This window comes from Panicum hallii, chromosome 9, assembly GCF_002211085.1.
Source record: "Panicum hallii strain FIL2 chromosome 9, PHallii_v3.1, whole genome shotgun sequence".
Lineage (NCBI taxonomy): Eukaryota > Viridiplantae > Streptophyta > Magnoliopsida > Poales > Poaceae > Panicum > Panicum hallii.
In genome coordinates this window covers 5,889,439-5,905,710 of record NC_038050.1, presented here as the reverse complement: position 1 = coordinate 5,905,710, position 16,272 = coordinate 5,889,439, and the positions used below count along the sequence as shown (strand labels likewise).

General features: G+C 38.2%; 1 protein-coding gene across 1 annotated transcript; it reads right to left on the bottom strand.

Annotated features, from left to right (window-relative positions):
- Positions 1–5: 5 nt before the first annotated feature.
- LOC112874474 (calcium-transporting ATPase 3, endoplasmic reticulum-type) lies at positions 6–15,567 on the bottom strand. Its single transcript, XM_025937803.1, has 34 exons — positions 15,091–15,567; positions 14,940–14,990; positions 14,796–14,829; positions 13,908–13,925; positions 13,255–13,391; positions 13,104–13,178; positions 12,563–12,608; positions 12,232–12,291; positions 12,048–12,128; positions 11,563–11,648; positions 10,774–10,875; positions 10,519–10,572; positions 10,045–10,146; positions 9,540–9,598; positions 9,275–9,419; positions 8,989–9,096; positions 8,245–8,397; positions 8,044–8,148; positions 7,044–7,240; positions 6,641–6,752; positions 6,374–6,472; positions 6,158–6,303; positions 5,182–5,239; positions 4,699–4,791; positions 4,278–4,328; positions 4,043–4,174; positions 3,683–3,784; positions 3,128–3,182; positions 2,958–3,043; positions 1,852–2,000; positions 869–974; positions 732–785; positions 518–566; positions 6–414 (listed from the first exon to the last, which is right to left on the bottom strand). Exons 1-34 carry the CDS (start codon positions 15,121–15,123, stop codon positions 350–352), a joined length of 3,003 nt encoding a protein of 1,000 aa, XP_025793588.1. The 5' UTR covers positions 15,124–15,567; the 3' UTR covers positions 6–349.
- Between the last annotated feature and the right edge of the window lie 705 nt (positions 15,568–16,272).

The window sequence follows — 16,272 nt, the reverse complement described above, 5'->3', positions numbered from 1 at the left end:
GTACATATGTTTAAGGTTACTTAACCGGTAGAATCAATCCCCATCAGAACAGGGGGGCAATCATGAACTCGTTCTTTTTTGTAAGCATCAGTTACAAGTATGAGCACGGTCTATAAACTACAGATCCTAGAACACATTCTCAAAGCTGCCCTATGATTTCTGCCCAAAACTGGCATTCTGAGACCTGAAAGAATTCCAGCGTCAATCATTGTATGAGATCACCCACAAGGATCTGTAGTGCTTGTTAGACTGTTAGTCAACAAACATCAGCCAAAATCAGTCTTTCTACCAGCAGAAGCCAAGATTCTCGCTGTGTATCGTATGCATCTCCATATGCTGAGGCCTAAACCTAATTATCTCTTGACTCTTTCGGAAGTATATCACGTCTCCACAACCTTAAAGGGAATCTTCGACCTGTAAACAAGCAAACTCAGATTCTGCCAGCTGAAACAGCCACTGCTGTAGCATTTGTGTAGACCTATAAATCTATGAGATTGTGCTGCAATCAGGAATTTACCTCGTGGGCTTCTCGAAAATAATTTCAATACCTCATCAATCAGAATTACCTAAAAATTAGACGGAATTAGTCTGCCAAATAGATATAGAGAAAAAGATATATAAACAAACAAATATGAGTTTGTTGCTAACTAGCCACTGCTAAAACAATGTTAGAAGGAAAACACAGATCACATAATTTGAATGGCATAACAAGTCATAGAATCAGTACTAACAGGGAAGGATAGATAAAGAACAATCTTCCACTCAGCCCATGATAGTGGAGACACCTGCACAAGTATACCGCGATTTATCCAAATTACTTTTAACATAAAGAACAGAGGACCACAAAAGAATGCAGAATGACACGTACCGAGAAAAGAGCGGCTAGTGGTTCAATGTACAGGACTGCTACGTGAAGAAGCATTGTCAGAATAATTGACCCAACAAGCCATAGGTTACTCCATGGATGAATGACACTGGATGAGAATGAAGCTGCGTTAGTACAGAAGTTTATGGCACATGCCACAACCTTTCAAGTGACACCTGCTATTCTCAAGTTCACAGAAATGGGAGGGGCCCAACAAAACAACCAATTGGGCTTGCTCATAATAATACAAATAATGACTATTTGTACTATCATAATACAAATATCAAAAAATGAGATACATTCTTCCTTTTGCTCGTAAATATTACTCTTAGGTCCCAGGACAAAAAAGGATAATAGCTACAGATTTCAGGTGGTGCCTTATCCAAACTTTTAAATTCATTCCATTATAAACCCTCTAGGTTCTGTGTAAAAATAAAAAGATCATGTCCGAAATTTCACAATGTGCGCTATTCATGGTTATGTAGAAAACATTGTATTTGAAGGCAATGGTTGTGCAAATACCTTAGATTTAGTTGATGGTTCTATGGAGACACATCGGAATCGCCTTTCACAAATGCAAAACTACACGTTGATGTTCCTTTGCAAATCGATCAAAAGAACAATGCACAAACACAAAACATGTATGCAAGCAGGCAATCTCTTAAATTACAGCAAGTAATTGCTCCAGCCAAAAACAGCCAACCAGGTGACATTTCAGGATGTTCAAAGTTTTCAAGTCTTAAATATTAATATCTTTAATATTCATTCTATTTAATATTCATTCTGAATATACAAATTTGTCTCGAAAAGTACTTTTCCAATACTATAATCTTACTAGGTTTAAAATATATCACAACAGAAATTAGTGGTCATAGTGGCATTTTGAATGCTCTATCAGTGACCAAAGCATCACTTATTTGTTATTGGCGGTCGTACATGTAGATTAGAATAGAACAGTTATAGTAATGGAGAACAAGAGCTCTTACAGCAGAGATTGGTTTTCACTTAGGTTATTCAAGGCATTAAACATCTCGACAACAACAAGCACGGTCATTGAAACAGTGGATGGATGACGATCCTCAAAGATGCTGCAAGGATAAGAAGTTTGCCTGGCAGAACATGAATCAAAATTGACCTGCAATGGTTAAAGGAATAAATTCGGAGTGTATGGAATCAGTAAGGCATATTAAAGACCCAGAGCAAACTTCAGAAGGAATATAAAATGAGGTAAAGTAGACTGTAAACTCATTCGCAACCATGCAGTTCAAAAGGTGCCAAGTGCCCGTCTAGACTGAAACATAATTGACCTATGAAACCATGCAAAATAACTACAGTTCAGTGGTACTGCAAGTGTACAAATCCTTGCAATACCATCCATAGCAGTGTGAAAACCCATTCCGTTGGTAGTTGGGATTTTCCCTGTGAGTAATTTCTGTTTCTTTAAAAAAGGTCCCTGGGTAGAGACAATTTGCCAAACAACCATCATCTGAGATCTCATTACCTATACAAATCGCAAGGCACAATAAAGGGCTTTTATTTGTATAAGCTCTTCATAGGGCTAGGGTGATGATCCTATCATGAATCAGACTCTGCATTTGCCCTCATAATCTCATACATATTTAGACTATGAGAAATCACTCCCACAGTGCTGACTGCTGAAGTGACTCCTGAGGATCTTTGTCTCATACTCTCATACTATTTTGAGTTCCTAGTTTCCGTTCTAACAAGAAATTTTTAATATATGTTCTCTGTATAGCTATTTCATATACATATTTTACAGCAGAGCTCTCCCTATTGCTGTTCTCTAGATTAAAAAAAAATCCATTCAACTTATTCAGACATAGTTGACCAATAATCTTCTGTCAATAAGATGCAACTCAATGTGACAAGCAGCACAGCAAAACAGCAGACACCAGTTGTCATACGAAACTAGTACTTTATATGCTTTACATGAATACTTCGTTGAAGTATAACCTTCCGTTGTTGGATTGTTGATGATAACACTAACAACAGGTCATTGCACGGCAGTTCCAGTAAATACAGAAAGGTACCAACACAGAAAAGGGAAAATAGTTCCAAATTCCCAACTTACCAACTCAGAGTATGGTAATCCAGGACCATTTTCAGAATAAACGAACCACCAAACAAAACCTGCTATAGTAGCAAGGCCGACATAAGCTGCATTAACAAAAAAAAAAGAGTAAAAATCTGCTACAGCTATCAATAGGAATATCAAATTGTAAGTAGATAGAAGAAATGAACCTCCAATGACCAAATAACGGAAAAAGAGCCAACCACTAACGACAGCTTCATTAACCTGTCATGCAATGAAAAAGGATCATTGTTTAATATCTGATATGTCAGTTTAGAAAATGAAACCCATAGCTCTTACTTGAAATGACTTGCCTAGCAATTCCTAGTCATCAATATAAACTCATGTTTTTGCAATCATGTAATTTTTGTGTAGTCACCAAAGCAAGTATTAGCAGATCAAAGGTTTCCTGGATACAAGGTTTTTGCTTAATGCAACATCCGTTCGATATTAATTAGCAATATTCTTGTGCACGAAAAATTCAAGTGCAAATAATAAGGCTCAGCAGGTATGTTATACTACAATCTTTGACTGGACTCTGCTAAAAAGCTAGCAAGCTGATCAAAATAAGTATTTCTTGAGTAAACATCATTTTCTTAATTGAGTGCCAGGTAAACATGCATTAACACATAGTTTCATAGAAGTGTAAACAAAAGTTACCAGCATGAGATCATGAATAGCTCTTGATACTCAGGTGCTTAACCAAATTTTTAGTTTTATATTACCTTGCGGGGCTTGACTGTCATGATGTTGCCATCAGGCTTATTGAAACCAATTGCAGTTGCAGGCAACCCATCAGTAACAAGGTTCACCCAGAGTAGCTGGACCTGCAAAGCAATGACGAAAAGACATAAGCATAATTCACATCCATGCAAAAAGCAGAAAGATCCGCAGAATAAAAAGCAAACTAATGTTTAAAACGGGTTTGCAAATAGACAGGTGATTGTTCTCATAGGGGAGGCGTGTGAACATAAACAAGGAAAAAAAACATCATCACATGATAAAAATGTGAAAGACAGCATTTATGAAGACCACCATTATCACAATAGTTTACAAGCAAATAATAAGAGAGAGTTTCCACTCACAGGTATGAGTGTGTCAGGCATCCCAAGCACTGCCGCCACAAAAATACAAACCACCTCTCCAATATTTGATGAGATCATGTACCGAATAAACTGCTTGGTGTTATTATATATGGCCCTTCCCTCCGCAACAGCCTATGAACAAATGGTAGAGCAGGGTTTGGATAAATATCATCATCTGAAAATAACGACCAACTGTTCTCATATTTGTATGTCATGCCATGAGAAATAAGCTTACAGCAACAATTGTGGCGAAGTTGTCATCCGCCAAAACCATGTCTGACGCACTCTGAGATATTACAAGTGTATAATGATTAAATCCAAGTAAATCCAAGAAACAACTGTAATAAATAACTTGAAAGGGCAAAATTGGTTATAAGGAGCTTCACTCAGTTAGCATTTGCTGAGACACACAGTACAAAGGTAATTTAGATGCACTCAGCAAATCATGCATTGCTAGTCAATTTTCATCACTGCACAAATAAAAAACAAAGATGTGCTCATTGACTGGTGCACATCAGGAAAACGAACTTTAGTTGGCTAGAGAAAATGATCCCCAAATTTTTTTTTGTCTCAATAATACCAATCAAGGCAGCACCCAGGAGCCAATCTTGCAACCAAAAAAATAAAAAGAAAAGGCTTGTTGTACTTCTTAGTACCTTTGCAACTGCGGTTCCTGACCCCATTGCTATTCCTATATCCGCTTTCTTCAGCGCAGGTGCATCATTGACACCATCTCCAGTCATAGCAACCTTACATACAAAATGAACATAGAATTAGCCCATGGAAATGGATAATTTGGATTACTGCATAAAGAGGGTGGCATGTTATTATGAGTGTCAATTATTTGGCTATTTGAACAACTTTGTCATATTAATTATAATGATGACTAAGAAACAGTGCCTGAGCTACACTAAGAAGACCTATGCAATAATTAAGAGAACCATTTATAATAGAAGAGTCTCTACAGAAATAGATGCCATGGGTTCGAGGGAGAAAAAGAAACAGATGCCAGGGATTTTTGTTTCTGTGTATCAGACTTCCCCATAGGTACAATGCCCTGGCTCGGTCACTGACAACTGAAAGAAGCACAATGGAGCACTTTGATGACAGGTAGGAATCATATATAAATGTTAGCTTACCACTTCATTGTGTGTTTGCAAGGCTTCAACAAGCATCTTCTTGTGGGAAGGTTCCACTCTACACCATTTAGTATAAATTGTCAGGTTATGATAGGGAAGTTGAAAGTATAGAATTGAAAGCGTCGCTATGTGACTTCACATTACAACATGATTTCATCAGTTTAACTATCTTATCTCTGATATTTCACAAAGCTCAACATCAGATCTCATATTCATAGGTGGTTCTGACATGTTATGGCCGGCAAAGTAAGAGCTGAAAATCAATTTTCCCTAGTAGGAATTGAGAAACAAAATCAGCTTCAGACATGATGAAATTTTGAACTGAAAAAAAATCATTTTCTCACAACCTGTGCAATGGTACGCAAATGATGATAACAGTACAAGAATAGACCTCTGATTCCCAATTTGGACCATGAGTTTTTCAGTTACCCTAAGTTCCACCCTTTGAAACAGAGGTAGCTTAGGCATATGACCCATTAACATGCAACCAGAGAAACTCCATTTGATTGATACCCATAGGCACCAGATCAACTATATTTGTCTTAGATTATTATCTTGTATGATCATAGCTAATCTTTCATCATCTACACATCCATTTCCGTAGTACACTCTCTTAGTGTATGGGCAAGTACAATATTGCGAAAGTATTGTGATCATCATGTTAGGTATCTTTCAGCCCCCTTTTGTGAAACTAAACCATCACGATTGCTCTGTTTTTTCGTAAAATGGCAAGATCCCTATAATTTGTGCATTCAAGTTTTATATGTTCCAAGATTCAAACTCAGAAAAAAGCTCAGGCAAGGAGCTGGAGTAGCCTGGGCAAAAGCATTTTTCATCCAGCAAAATATTCATCCGACATTTTGCATTGTGTTTTTTGAGTTCATGATTCAAGAGAAAAGTGAGAATGGTGTAATTAACCATTTAAAAGCATAGCTAAGTCCTGGATTTGTTCTACAAGACAATGATACTAAATCACCTTGAAAACAGAACCATCCTTTGCAATGCGTTTGTCCTTTCCAGAGGAGGCAATCCTTCAAATTCTGATGCTGTATAGGAATACCCCGCAAAGTCATCCAAGTGCTCAAAAGCACCAATTTGCCGACACAGAGATTCTGCTGTAGACTAAAATAGTGCGCATTAATTTTCTCACCAGTAGCAAATATCTCACAAAATAGGCCAGGATTTCACCAACCTTGTTATCCCCAGTAACAACTATAACACGGATCCCCGCAGACATACAAGAGTGGATAGCATCCCGAACTTCTTCTCTTGGTGGATCAAGCATCCCAACCTAAATGAGTAGCAAAAGAAATGGTTTCATCAATAACTACACTATTATGCTATAAACAACAGAAACATAACCTCATTACAAACGGCAAAACAAATTAGAACATGCGAAATAATGTAGAATAGTGTAAGGATGGGAGAGACGAAGTAGCAGGAGAGTGACAAACCATACCAATCCTATAAATGTGAGGTTGGCCTCGTCAGCATAAGAGATGCTTTGTTGACCAGCTGGCATCCGTTTTAATGCTAATGCCAAGCACCTTAGTGTATCTTTCCCTGCAAAACTGGAGTTTTGAGACTATTTAGCATACTACAGCAGAAAATTATAAGATATGTTACTGAAGTATTATTGTAGACAAAGTTTACTGGTGCAAGAAAAAAGAACAAGCGATCAACATAATCACTTGATAGTAACTTTACATCAAGGGTGTAGCTAGGGCAAAATTACCAAGGTCCCTTGCCAACAAAAAGTGTCAGAAGTATTATTAACTACACTGATATGAGCTATTTCGATATGTCATTAAAGCGTTGAAGGTGCCGTGCCTGAAGACAGATTACACATGAAAAAGGCTAACCTTTGAAATCTAGCTTCCAACTCATTACGAATATCCATAGTCAATGGTACTGAAGAACCATCATCATTGCACAATATATGTGTGCATCTTGCCATTATACTTTCAGGGGCACCTTTTGAAAACATAATCTCTTGTTGTTTTCTACTGCAAAGGACGCTCATCATTTTGCGATCTCGGGAGAACTCTAGAATGGATATCTAAAGAAACAAATCAGGAAGTAGAGTAACAATGAATTTGAAAGAATAAATCTGAAGAAGTGCGAAATAAAGAAAAACGGCTAGTTATAACAAAGAAAAAATATTAGCCTCATTCAACTGATTCAAGGAACAAAGAAAATGATAGGTAATCAGCACGGCAAGACGGTAAGAAGAGGCATGTACTGGTCAGGCGGTTACTGTAGCGCGTGGGCAGTACCAGATTAGGTTGTATGACTTGGTTTGTAAGGAAACAGATAAGTTAGATTGATTCGGTTAGGATATTTATTTGCTTAGGGATCAGTCAAATTCTTGAGCAACTAAATAGTAAGGTTGCTGACACAGATCGATTAGACATAATTTGGAAAAGAGTAAAGCAGTTTGACGATAATGAATATGAGAGCAGTTTCAATAGCACCATAATCTAGTGGTCCAATAGTTCCATCAGATGCCTATATGTTTGACTATTCAAGGAATTGTGCTTGCTTGGTAGAGACTAGTGAGCAAAGTGACTAGTGAGCAAAGTGCAGAGTGACTAGAGAAATTAAGTGTTTAATCTATATTCATCAAACCTGAAGTTTCCAGGCATCATTTGAGAACCTCACAGTTACAAGTTATTGACTTTGTCTATTTACAAGAAGAGTTGCATTCTGCCCTTTTTAATGTACTAGGTAGAATTAGTTAATGATCAAAGGCTATTCCCTTAAGAAACACGTGAGGACTTTTAAGGGAGTCACAAATACGGCAACCGGCAAGGTTATAGTACAGAATAAATATAGCAATCCAAACAAGATGAGGAAAATAACCTTTCTGAACTGATTTTCCCAATAACGGTTGCAGTACGATGCACGCTCATGCTTAGTTAACATGTTGAGGGCTGAAGGCATTGAATCAAAACCAGGAAGACCAACCTAACAGGGTTTAATACAATGAACATTAAATCGAACATCATATTTTCCATGAAAGCAAAAGTTCATAGATATGTTTATCTATATGCAGTAACTGACCTTCTCCACAAGCACACGCAGAGCAACTTCAGTGGACTCTCCAATTTTTTCATAACATTTTTTATCAGGGTTGAATTGTAGAGTGGACTCGTTACAAAGAGCTGAACACATAGCAAGATGAAGGAGACATGGTGATTGTGGGGGAAACTCCAGCTGCAACAGATTAAATTCCTTTAATTAGCACTACTAAAGCCCTAAATCCAAAAGGAGACTTGCAACTATATTTGTCTAATAACATAACTGGTGTCACAGGTTACTAGATAGCAGGCTTGGATGTTTCATAGGTTGTCTAAAAGTATCCAGTGGTACACATCCAAAAAGTCTCGGCAGCGGAATCAGTCTATTTGCTACGGGTTAATACTATTTGTCGAGCTAGGTAGAACTAATAGTAAAGTTTGCGGATTGATGAAAAGTTGTGTACTGAACCCAGCCTTTCGCACTGGCTAAAAGTAGGGCAGAAGGCTTTGTCAGCTGTCAGCATGAAATGCACGACCTATCATTCATATTTTGTTCAGTTACTATAATGCAAAGCATTCCTCAATAAAGGTGGAATTATCTGGACAAATTACAAAAATATCCAAGAGGGGGTGTGATGAGCAATTTCAGGTGCCAGGCGTTATCTTCTACAAATGCAGGATTTGCTTTCCCTGGATTGAAGAAAGCATAACTTATATTGGATAATGGTTTTAAGATTTCTGCAGACATCCCAGAAATTAATTGAGCCTAGAGAATACACTATTTTACCTGCAATCCACCAGCGTCATAAATAAAACCTTCAGGAGCAAATGTTGTTCCACTAATGGAGTACTCATCAGTCATTGGTCTCTGGTGTACAGACCGCACAACACACACCTGGAATGTTAAATGCACTTTTTAAGTCATGCGATGAATTCAAATATATCAACCTACAATGACAAACTATTTTTAATTGAAAGAGCATATCAAATTTCAGCTCCACATCATACTGAGCACCTGTATATCCAACAAGGATAGTATAATGAAAAGGCCACAGAAAAGAGAAATGCATCACCTTTGACACAGACATCATGTTTGTTGTGAGAGTACCGGTTTTGTCACTGCAAATAACCGTTGTGCATCCTAATGTCTCTACAGAGGGAAGAGACCTAACAATGGCGCTCAAGCGAGCCATTCTCTTGGTACCAAGAGCTAAGCACCTAAAGAAAAAACAAGCAAATGCTTTATGAGGTTTACTTCAATGAGGAATTGAGCATAGCACTACACCTCAACAAACATGGTCCAATGACAACCAAGAAATTGTTTAACAGGAAACTTACGTTGTTACAACAGCTGGAAGACCTTCTGGAATAGCTGCAACAGCAAGAGCTACGGCTACCTATGAAAAGAACAATACCAGAGGGTACATCCTTTGAGAAACAGTATTATCGCTCAGTTCTCTATCAATGTAGTTATCCTATACAACCCATATTGTGCACATGTTGCAACCACTGACATGTATTAAGCCTTGTCCAGTAAGGCTTGTCAGAGTGAGTTTCTTTTTAAAAGAAAGAAGTCGGTATACATGCTACCATAGAACATAATAAGAAAATAACTATTTGTGAACAAACAACAGAAAAAAAAAAACTACAAGACTTTGCAAATGTGGTCCCCAGAAAAAATGATCAACATGGCCAAATTCTGCATTCTGGCCACACTTCAACAAAATAATTTCCAAGTGTTCAAACTAATAAATAAGACAGTATTTGCCAGACTGTAGGTTGACCTACACTGATTGAATGTTACAAAAAAAATGTAAGTTGAAACATGGGAGCAATAATATACCTTAAAATAGTGGATGGCACCCCTAACAAAGCCACCATGAGAAGGATCTCGGAAATGTCCAATATTTACAACCCAAACAAGTATACATATCCCTGCTATCACCTGGAAAGAAAAATATTGTATGAAGAAGCTTTAAAAGAGAATTTAGACTACACAATTTGTCATTCCTGGTAGCTCTAGTTAACAGGGTAAATATCTCATTTCTCTTTGTGGCACTATAATATTTACCTACAGTGTGCTTGAAATTGAGTAATGACGCTGCAGCTTCTACCGATAAGTTAAATGCTAAATTCCAGGAGAGAACATTAAATTAATGCTCGCAGTTCATAGATGTCATATTGTCATCAGTCTACGATACATTAAATATCTCCATGATTTACTTCAGCGATAAATGTTTCACGCTATATTACTCCTTAGTTTTGGAAGGAAAAAAAAAACTACTCACAACTTGTTGAAAGAACCATGATCTGCTACCTTTGCCAAAAAAGTACCAAACTCATCAAGCTTTTTCTTCAACGGTGTTGCTTCCTGTAATTTAGTGAGAATTTAAACTGTAAGCAGAATAATCATCACATAAAGCATGGGGGGGGACGCTGTCGTGAACCTAAGTGCAAACAGGAGTACTAGTTCCAACATTAAAAGGAAAATACATTTAGAATGAAGCGAAATCACATAGCTCAATTCTCCACTGAAGGCGCAAATGAGAAGAAATATATGTTTCATACTTACATCCTCTGTTCTAAGCATAGCATCACGTATACTTCCCATTGCAGTATTAGATCCAACCCCAATAACAACTGCTCTTGCTCTGCCAGCTACAACAACAGTGCCCTGAGAAACAACAACAGTACAAAACACACAAGTCTCAGCGGAGGCAATAAATTATGGATGAGGGCAATGAATATGAATGTTATAAAAAGTAACTGTTCAAAATCATTTCAGGCGCAAGAACTACCAGGAACTCAGGAAATCTACTGCTGTGTATATAAGTCTCTGAAATGCCACTGCTTCACTATATTTCAGAATTCAACCATGAATCATGCTGCAAAGACCCAAAAAAATCGAACTTGCTCACTTTTATTCTTAATACATATGGACCATTCCAGAGTTTCCCAATGGAGATGCTCATAAGAAGAAAATATACAACAGAAAAAGCTTCAACGATTCTGAAGAGAGGAGCAAGAAATCCAGATATAAGACATATTTTCAACAAACCAGATAAAATAAATGCTACAGAGTTGGAAACTTCTATGTAGCATAATCATAGTAACTGCATAATGGAGTTCTAGTCCATTTGAATCAGTCTTCCCTTTGCCAACGACAAACTTTCTTGCTAGAGTGCTTAGCTAGTACCCTAGTACCTTTAGTGAAAAGTTTTATTCAAAATGCATAAATAAAAAATGGATTGTACATGGAAACATCACCATGTCAAGAGATGCATATGATTTACTTTCAGTTTTTAGCTGTACAACAAATACAATACTGACTTAATTGCCACTGCCAGCACGGTATGCTTACCGAAAAAAGAATGTTTGTTTTGTCCTGGTAGACGGCATTCATTGCTGAAGTTGATTCGAGCTCTTTAGCGACTGAACAGCTTTCTCCTAGTAAAACCACAAATTCACAACATTAGCAAGAAACCATGTTTTCAATAACTGATGCTCAGGCAGTTTATAATTCATACAAATCGCTCTATGACCAGATTCAGTTAGCTCATCAAGGATAAGAGACAGCTACATCATCTCACCAGGGCCTCCAGAAATGAAAAACTAGCCATTGATAGCTATTCTAAATTGGAAATGTAGAAAGCAAATCACTCAAAATGATGAAAAAAAGAGTCAATATAGTTATTTCTTTCCCTAACTCTTGAAAAAAATCATCATCAGAACAAATGGTTGATACCAGCTGATTTTAGAAACCAAACAGTGAAACAGGAGTTGGGATGCTACCTACATAACTTTAGGATGAATAAGTGGATGGCACAAGAAAACAAAAAAAATTACCTGTAAGAATTGCTTGGTCAACACGCAATTGGTGGCTTAACATTTCAACCATTCTCATGTCAGCCGGAACTTTGCAACCAACTTATCCACAAAAGGGGAAAAAAGCAAGTGTCAACTAAGTGGCATCAGGAAAATGCCAAACATGGTACTAAAAGGAAATTATCAGATGAGCAATCGACTGTACCTCCTACTTCAACTATATCTCCAGGGACAAGTTCGGTTGCTGGAAGTATAGAAAAGCAACCTACATGATTCAAACATTGACAAATGTACTAATCAGCTAAACATATGAGTATATGACAGAACATGCATGATTAATAGTTTAATTCAGTTTCTGGCATCAATGTTTTGTGACATTTGCTGGTGGAGAACTCATAAAAACTTAGTTCTGATGGCAGACGTTGAGCAACTATGGTAATTGGCCCCTGGACTAATGCCAATCAGATTACAATTTCCAGACAAAAGATCAAACAAAATACAATGAAATGCAAGAATCAATTGCGAAAGTGTGTTACCATTGCGCAGCACCGTTGCAATATCAGCTTGATAAGCACGGAGCTCCTACAGATTTGATAGAAATAAGTGATCATGGAGGGTGAAAAAAAAGGTTGGCCATTGCAATATATAATGTAGTTAAAGAATGCTAAGAAAGACAATTAACAAATTGAAGCATTCAGAGTTGAGATGCACCATGCATACAAGTAATCAGTTACGCAAACAACAAGCATAGAGGATCATAACTCGGTGCTCTGGCTATTCCTCCCGGTTCCCAAAAAACGAGAACATGATAGGATCTGAAATATAGTAATCGAGAAAACAAACCCCATGTGGCCACATAAAGGCGGTAGGATCTAAATCACCTCATAGTTCCACCTATATTTAATATAGCTCTGTTTCTGGTGGTATAAAGATACATGGGAAGGCAAAGATTAAACAACAGATCAATCTCATTCACCAAACTATCTCGTACCATGTGCCAAAAAGAAACAACCATACAGCAGGAACAGCATCATGAGAATTAAAAACAACATTAGGGCCATATTTAGAAGTACGAACCTCAAGAGCTTTTTCAGCATTAGTTTCAGTAATCACACCCACAGCTGCATTTGCTGCCAGTATCATAAAGATGACCTATAGTCAAAATCAAAGAACAAAGTCAATTTCCGCCTGCAGGTCATTTTAAACCAATGGGATATATCCAACTTACAGATGGTTCCAAAAATGCTGATAATCCAGTTTCACCATTCATTCGAGCCAAAAGGAAGGATATCACAGCAGCTGCTATCAATATTTTGACGAGTAAATCATCAAATTGCTTCAAAACTAACTTCCAAAAGGGAGTACCTGAGTAACAATTTCCATATCAAAAAAGATGAATGCTGAAGAGTATAGAAAATTGGATATTGTTAGTTCAAAGAGCAATTGGGAAAAAGGAAAAGAACCAGAGATGTAAGGTGTCTAAAAATATGGGTGGCCTCAGAAGTCCAAAAAAAATCGCTTTAATTAAAATCAAGCCCCAATTCACGAAGTAGTTCTGCAGAGTTACAATTTATGTGCCTACGTAGAATACAAAACTGCAGAGCGATAAATTAGAGCTAATGGCATGCTTTCACACATTATTGTTAGAGAAGCTTATTAAATGTCTATGTTCATATGGTTACAAAAATACTGAGTAAAGCTGTCGAGAGGGTTCAAACCCACAGGCCGTAGTTGAGCCCTATAGAAAACAACATACATATGGGAATACAGAAAGCCAGCTTGATCTTATGGTTAACACTCATGAGAATGAAACATACAGGTGATAGGTATTGCGATGAAAGATTTACAAAACAGAACTGGGAACTTCAGGTGATAGCTTACTTTCTTCTTGGGGAAGCACTGGAGGTAGTCCATCCATGAAAATAATGAAGACAATTCAGTAATCATCAGAAAGACTGTAAGAATAAAAAATGTGCATAATGCAATGCAAAAATAAATTATATATATGCATGCCAACTTCGAAAATACACTCCGATTGAAACTTCAAACTGATAGATAGCAGGGGACTCCAACTAGATTAAAAGCATCAAAGCTTTGGTTCAGTTAGATTGGCATAACAAACATGGTCCATGGCATATAATTCTGGCTCATTACATGGTGTTGTCCTAATGCCCTTGAGATATCAGAACTGCTATTGCTTGTGAGATGTGACATTAATTCCCAATATTTTTATATCAAATTTATCCAAACATTTGGTAAGGAGAGAAATTGTGGACTGATTTTCTCACAGAGAGTCTTCACTGAGCAAGATCCTCAGAAAAAAATCTAGAAATTAGAATATGCTCACCACTAGTTACTACAGTGTTGGCTAGTGATGAGCCATAGATTCTACAGAGAAAAAAACAACAACAGAGTTTATAACTGGTTGCTTTGCACGAATGACCAAACTCTAATATGGATGAACATGGGAAGTATGCATTCGATAGGTCCGTTGGTTCATGAAAGCAATTTAGAGCAAACACCCTTTTGCCTGAAAAACACTCTCAAGCTGCATAACCTAAAACCACTGTTCCTCTAAAATCAATGTGTAACATTTCACTATTTGAACGAGACATGACCTCACCAAAAATGTAAAAGTATACATAACGACACACACTGTACAACTACTGACACACAGATAATGTTATTTTTTTTATGTGTGATGCAACTAGTCCATTCCTACCAGGAGAAAAAGGAGTAATCTAAACGCGTAGAAAAGCAAAAACTCACCGTTTTTGCCGTAGAGCCTCGCATGCTGCTCCACCTGGGCACAGAAACCAAAACCAAATCAGCCCAACCGAACCCCCACCAATGTCCACCACATTACCCGTACCCACACTGAAATTCACACGGCGAAACGCTTCAGATCAGCACCTGCGAGTCGGAGAGGCCCTTGGTCCGATCCACGCCGAACGCCTCCAGCACCTGCGAGAAGGTGAAGGCGGCCAGATCCGTGAGGGGCGGCGGCGGGGCCAAAGGGATTAGACGAACAGGACAGGGGCTAGGGTCGGGAGGCGCTCATTACCTCGGCGACGGACTTGGCGTAGGCGTCCTCCATGGGCGCCCGGCGCCGCCGCGGCCTCCTGAGACGCCGGGGGAGTGAGAGAGAGCTCTGGCAAACGGGCGAGCCGGAGAGACGGTGGTGCGACTAGAAGCGATCGGGTCAGCGCCGTCTGGCTGCGGTGTTCGGCAACGGTCACGCCGTGCCGGAGCCCGGAGATGCGAGACGGCCGGCCTGGGGTTTTGCTGATCGGGTGGACGTGGCGTCCGTCGAGGCGGCGTTTGCGCTGTTATTCGCTAACCTTGCAGCTGGCGCGGCGTGACCGCGGGAGCCGGGAGGAGCATATGGCGCGTGACTCGATGAGGAAATGAAGTGAGAGACAAGCAATCCATCCCCAATGGGGCTGGCATTGCTTCCGCTTGGAAAAAGTTAACTACCGTTTTTTGTCACCAGCGTCATGGGAATACATCTGTCGTATTACTATTATACATGGTTTTGTGATCTAGTCTATAGTGGGGATGGTGAATTCATGATAGGTGTGATTAATTAGATGTACAAGTTGTGCCTGCCAGGATGAACTTGCACATGCTAAGAAGATGTAATGGGGATAGATCGAGAGATGGCTTGTGTTTGTATGCACTTGCTTAATTATATGCAAGGGTCTGTTGATCATGTACGAAAGATTAAGTAACATTTGAATGGCTTTAATTTGTCATTTTGTATCCCAATAACCCATATTCATCTTAATGGGCTATAATTCTCATTAGATATTACTTTATGATGTACATTAATCACATGTTAAATATACTATGATTAGTGTAGTCTAAATGAGGAGGAATAGTGAATTGAGTTTCCTTATGAAGTCCAGTCCTGATAAGCAAATATGTTAAACATGTATGATTTACCCATCGACCATCCAAATAGGCAAAACTCAAAAGAACACGCGTTAACGTAGCATGGTTCAAACTCATACACATGACCATTCACTCTCTACATAATCACTCTAATGTTTCTATGTAATCATTCCGATGTAGTCAATGCATCGTTTAGCCGTCGATCTTTTTAAATTAAATTTGGCTAATTTACCGTATCAATCTTTTTTCATTTCTCATGCTTCACGGATACTCCATAAAAAGCACACATATACTATACTATTTCTTTTGTAACTTGAATTATAAGATTTATCTAGTTCAAAATGTAAACTAT

Excerpts from the sequence above, each read along its gene's own strand:
- LOC112874474 (XM_025937803.1), bottom strand. The coding sequence starts at position 15,123 with ATGGAGGACGCCTACGCCAAGTCCGTCGCCGAG. Across the intron at positions 10,573-10,773 it reads CTATGCTTAGAACAGAGGAT|GAAGCAACACCGTTGAAGAA; the intron begins GTAAGTATGAAA and ends ACTAAATTACAG. Across the intron at positions 975-1,851 it reads AGTGAAAACCAATCTCTGCT|TGTCATTCATCCATGGAGTA; the intron begins GTAAGAGCTCTT and ends ATTCTCATCCAG.